The sequence below is a fragment of the Rosa chinensis genome, chromosome 7 (assembly GCF_002994745.2).
Source record: "Rosa chinensis cultivar Old Blush chromosome 7, RchiOBHm-V2, whole genome shotgun sequence".
NCBI lineage: Eukaryota > Viridiplantae > Streptophyta > Magnoliopsida > Rosales > Rosaceae > Rosa > Rosa chinensis.
The window spans coordinates 56,703,274-56,708,924 of NC_037094.1; the positions used below are offsets into that span (position 1 = coordinate 56,703,274).

General features: G+C 36.8%; 1 protein-coding gene across 1 annotated transcript; it reads left to right on the forward strand.

The window, feature by feature from the left end:
- The first annotated feature begins 1,518 nt into the window (after window positions 1-1,518).
- On the forward strand, window positions 1,519-5,075 carry LOC112178239. Its single transcript, XM_024316415.1, has 4 exons — window positions 1,519-4,061; window positions 4,176-4,281; window positions 4,429-4,673; window positions 4,751-5,075. Exons 1-4 carry the CDS (start codon window positions 1,519-1,521, stop codon window positions 5,073-5,075), a joined length of 3,219 nt encoding a protein of 1,072 aa, XP_024172183.1.
- The last annotated feature ends 576 nt before the right edge of the window (window positions 5,076-5,651 follow it).

Sequence of the window (5,651 nt, forward strand, 5' to 3'; positions counted from 1 at the left end):
CCCTTGTATAACACAAAGGTTAAATAAAAGAGTCCTTTTTTTTTGTTAGTAAGTTTGGACATTTGGTTCCTGGCACACTGCGTACATTGTGTTAGTGAATTTAACTGGGTATTGTTATGCCATTTCCTGCAGAACCAGGGAAAGACGTCCGACAGAAGATTGCAAAACCGGTTCTCTTATATCTGTTAAGGTAATGAATTCACATATATCGCTATTTCATTTAACATACTCTCCACCCAATTTGTTGGCCTTCTGTGCAGTGCAAGTGAGGGAATCAAATATTTTTTATTTTCTTTTAACAAATTACTGTGGAGTGGATAAAAATTAGGGCCCAGCATAGGTACTTTACCTGAAAAGCCTAGAGCCCTCTTTCTAGCAAAGAAACTCCGGAAGAGGAGAGAGCTAGAGTAATTAGATGCAGAAAACTTTTGGAAAGAGAAAGGCACTTAAAAAAAGAACTGAAGTCTTGCTTTGACCTTATTTCCATTAACAACTTATACAAGCATTCCTCAACTAACTGTAAAACTCCCATATTTGTCTATAAACAATAGTAAAGTCAAACCTTCAAACATTTCTAGAATCCAGATTGTAACAAACTTTGGAACTACAGAATTCTAGTAAGGCTAAATTAGTTCTTGTGCACGGTCTTCATTATTTTGAAGGTTTTATTCTATTTCATTGCTTGCTAATTGTTACAACTTATAGGTAGTTAGGATTTGTTTGCCTTGCTGCTGTCACTGCATCTAGTGGATGTTCTGTAATCTGTATATTGATCGACTTGCATTCCCAATTGGTGTTCCCCACATTATGCTTTAGCTTACCTTTGGCAAATGTTCTGATTCTGCTTTTCTTGTGTGTAATTAATTAATAATGTTTTTGTTCTGACTTTATTATTGTCTTTTGTGGCTCTTTGTCTGTTGATTCTAGTCTAATTTCATAACAAGTATTAGAAAGTAAAAAACAAGTGAACTCCACAAAATGTGGTTCTGCAATTACCTTTCATTTGTTTTCTCTTTCAACTGAAAAATACTTGCTAATGATTGCAGATAGAAAATGGGAAGTTTGTAAGATTGTATTTCTCACTGTTAGCTATTGTGGTGCTTAGGAAGTTGATCGGAGGTTCAAGTTCAGTCTTGTAAGGGAAGGAGAGGGCTGCAAAGTTCTAAGTCATTGAGTCAGTTGTGTTGAAAGCTAGCTCTAAAGATTGCTTTTACTGAAAAAGGTTAGAAAGTTTTATCTCTGATAATATAAATACATATATTTAGATGCACATACATACATGGATATTTACTTGAGCATGGAATGTATTGTGCCATCAGTGTGTCTTGCTTTTGCTCTTTCTTTTTTGTATCTTCTAGCTTTTAGATAATTGACATTTGATTATGCATGCTATTAATAGTGTCAAAGATCTAGTCGCTTATATTAGGATTATTGTCTTCACATGCCTTAGTTTACCATTAGTGGTATTTGCAACATATATGTAAATATTCTGACATTTAGTATTAATATTAGATATAAATGGATAAAAGTTGGATCTCTATGGATAGAAGATCAGATGCATACGAGAATGGGGTTGACCGTTTTTGTGAATTTGCTCTACATCATGCTGCTGATCCTAGTTCTATTCGTTGTCCTTGTTTAGATTGTGGACATGTTAAACCACAGACTATCAAGGAGATTAGAAATCATTTGTTTTGTTATGGTATTGATCAGAGTTATGTTACATGGTATTGGGATGGAGAGCCTATTCTTAATTCAGATCTGGAAAGAAAAGATGGAACTTGGGAAAGCTACAATGAAAGTATTTTTATGGAAAACACTATAGAGATGGTTGAAGCTGCGAAGGATGAATTTGTTAGCAATCCAGAAGCTTTTGAGAAGTTGCTGGAAGATGCTGAGAAACCTATATATCCTGGTTGTGTGAAGTTTACTAAGTTATCAACTCTAGTCAGATTGTATAACTTGAAAGCACAAGGTGGGTGGCCTGATAATAGCTTCTCAGAATTATTGAAATTCTTGCAAGAGCTACTTCCACAAATGAATGAGATGCCTTCAACCTTGTATGAAGCAAAGAAGACATTGGGGTCCTTGGGAATGGAGTATGAGAAGATACACGCATGCCCTAATGACTGCATCCTATATAGGAAAGAGTATTCAAAAGCATCCGTATGTCCTACTTGTGGTGTGTCTAGGTGGAAGGTTAGTAAGAATTCTAGTGGAGTTAAGAAAAAACAAGTACCAGCAAAGGTTCTGTGGTATTTTCCCCCAATCCCTAGATTTAGAAGGATGTTTCGTAATAGGGATATAGCAAAAAACTTAATATGGCATGCCACGGAAAGAGAAGAAGATGGTAAACTTCGACATCCAGCGGACTCTCCTTCATGGAAGCTTGTAGACCACATGTGGCCAGATTTTGGGGATGACCATAGAAACCTTCGACTGGCAATTTCAGCAGATGGAATAAATCCTCATGGTTCTCTTAGTAGTAGGTATAGTTGTTGGCCGGTTCTTATGGTCACCTATAACCTACCACCGTGGTTGTGTATGAAAAGAAAATTTATTATGCTAACAATGTTAATATCTGGTCCTAAACAGTCGGGTAATGACATTGATGTCTATTTGGCACCATTAGTAGAAGATTTAAAAACTTTGTGGGATGTTGGTGTTAAGGCATATGATGCATATAGACAAGAGAGCTTTATGTTAAAGGCTATTTTGCTATGGACAATAAATGACTTCCCTGCATATGGGAATTTGTGTGGTTGTAGTGTCAAGGGATATAAAGCATGTCCAATTTGCGGTGATAATACACATTCTGAATGGCTGAAGTTTGGTAATAAGATTTCATTTGCTGGCCATAGAAAATATCTGCCGAAAAATCATGTTTTCAGGAAACAAAAGACCCCATTTAATGGTCAGCAAGAGTTTGGAACAGCTCCACATCCTTTAAGCGGGGAGGAAATTCTTGAAAGAGTCAAAGGGATTGAATCATCATGGGGGAAGAAGCTGTTGAATTCCAAAAGACCAAAGGTCAAAGTTCAACTTGGAAAAAGAAAGACCAGCGATGAAGTTAATGTTACAAAGAAAAAGGTGGTCAATGATCAGCTTACTACTTGCTGGAAAAAAAAATCAATATTCTTTGATCTACCGTATTGGAGTTCATTGCATGTTAGACATTGTTTAGATGTGATGCACATTGAGAAAAACGTGTGCGAGAGCCTAATTGGAACGCTGTTGAACATCCCTGGAAAAAGTAAAGATAGTGTTGCAGCAAGGAAGGATCTTGTAGTAAAAGGTTTACGGAAAGGGTTGGCACCTAAAGAAGGGAAAAAAAAGACATATCTCCCTGCTGCGCCATATACATTGTCAAAGAAGGAAAAACAATCAGTTTGTGGTTCTTTGTATGGATTTAAGGGACCAAAAAATTTCTCGTCAAATTTTAAAAATCTGGTTTCTATGGACGAGTTGAAGCTTTTTGGTCTTAAGTCTCACGATTGTCATATACTTATGCAGCATCTTATTCCGGTGGCTATTCGTGCAGTGTTACCTAAGCATGTGAGATATGCAATTACAAGATTTTGCTTGTTCTTCAATGCTTTATGCAGCAAGACCATTGATGTTTTACAGCTAGATGAAATTCAAACCGGTCTTGTTGAGACTTTGTGTTTACTTGAGAAGATCTTCCCACCTTCTTTTTTCGATATAATGGTGCATCTCATAGTCCACCTTATTCGAGAAGTGCGGTTATGTGGTCCCGTATATTTGCATTGGATGTACCCATTTGAACGGTACATGAGTGTCCTAAAAGACTTTGTGAGAAATCGCAATCGTCCTGAAGGTTGTATGGCTGAAGCTTATATTGCTGAGGAAGCAGTAGATTTCTGTGCAGATTACTTGTCCGGAGTACATGCTGTTAGACTCCCTCCCAAAGCTCATTTAGATCTGAAAGATTATTATGCTCCATTAGGAAGTGGACGTGTGGTGACTGTTTGTCCCAAGCTAAGGCATCAAGCACATCTTTCTGTTTTGGACAACACAGCTGAAGTTCAGCCATATATAGAGTATGTTTTGAAGTCCCTTACAGTATATTTTACTTACTGTTGATTGTATATATAATTTCCTACATTATGGATGAGTTTTAATTTGTTGTATGTTATGCACCGCAATATTTGCAGTGAGCATTTGGAGAGATTGAAACTGGAGCACCCTCAAAAGTCTAAGGCAGAAAAGTGGCTTAAAGATGAACACAATCAAAGATTTAGCAATTGGCTGCAACAAAGAGTATGTAGAATAGGGCAGATTCTTCTTCATTCTAGCATTATTGTTTATCTTGTAATAATGTTCAAGGTTTAAATCTGGTTTATATTTTTTATTTTACTTATTAATGCTTCAACTACTTTCTAATCAACCACATTCATATTTGTCCAGGTAGAGCTTGAGCTTAATAGTCCTGAAAATGAGATATCAGAAACCTTGAGGTGGCTGGCACATGGTCCTCGATGTGAAGTGAAAAAATTTTCTGGATATACAGTAAATGGAACTGATTATCACACAAAGGCTTGGGATAATGAGCATGTTCAACAAAACAGTGGGGTGACCTTAGATGCAGATGCGTTGCTAGTTTCTAGTGCCAAAGATAGGAATCCTATAGATAATGAGATGACTTTCTACGGGTGATTGAAGAGATATGGAAGCTTAACTACAATAGCTTCACGCGAGTTATGTTTAAATGTGATTGGGTTGCAAACAGTAAGAAAGGGATAAAAGTAGAGGATTTTGGATTCACCTTAGTTGACCTTAGTAGGATTGGGCACAAGTCTGATTCTTTTGTTTTAGCTGATCTTGTGCAAAAAGTATTTTACATTGAAGATCCAACAGACTCAAGGTGGTCAGTTGTATTACAAGCACCTCAATTGGACTGGTTAAATGAAGATGAGCTAGGAGATACTACACTTGATCATCAATCTTTTCCCCATGCACTGCCATCTGTTAATACATTTGATATAATGACTGAGAATGATGCAGTTTATGTGAGAACTGATTGTGAAGGCACATGGGTCGAAGAGCATAATTGACTAACTTCTACTTTAGATAATTAACGGATTCATGTTGCTGTTAACATGATGCTAGTTCTGATCTTATTTGCCTCATGTTAGTTCATTTGCTTGATGTTTAGTACTGATGTGTTTTTGTGTTATATTGACTTGCTGAACTGTTTTGTATTGATGTGGTTTTGCTGATCTATTTTTGTTTTTGATTTTTTCAGGTGTTAAGATATGGATTCAGAAGAAGAAAATCATGCCACTGAAGATGACTTGCCATCTGACGAGAAGAAGGGAAGAGGTCCAACTCTCATGTCCGATATTATTCACAGTAGGAGTAAGGGGGCTCGAATGGAAGTGACATATAACAAAAAGGGGCAACCAATTGGTCTTGGAGGGAAGAGGCTAGCTACTTTTATTGGGGTAATGGCTCGAACTACTATCCCAATCACATATGAGACTTGGCCAGCAGTGAAGAATTCACTTAAAGAAATGATATGGAGTATGGTTCAGGTATGTGCAGCATTAGTAAAAGTTTTTCCTTGTAATTTTTGTACCTTGAATAAATTTTGATAATGAGTCAATACTTGTCTTCTTGCATATTTCTAG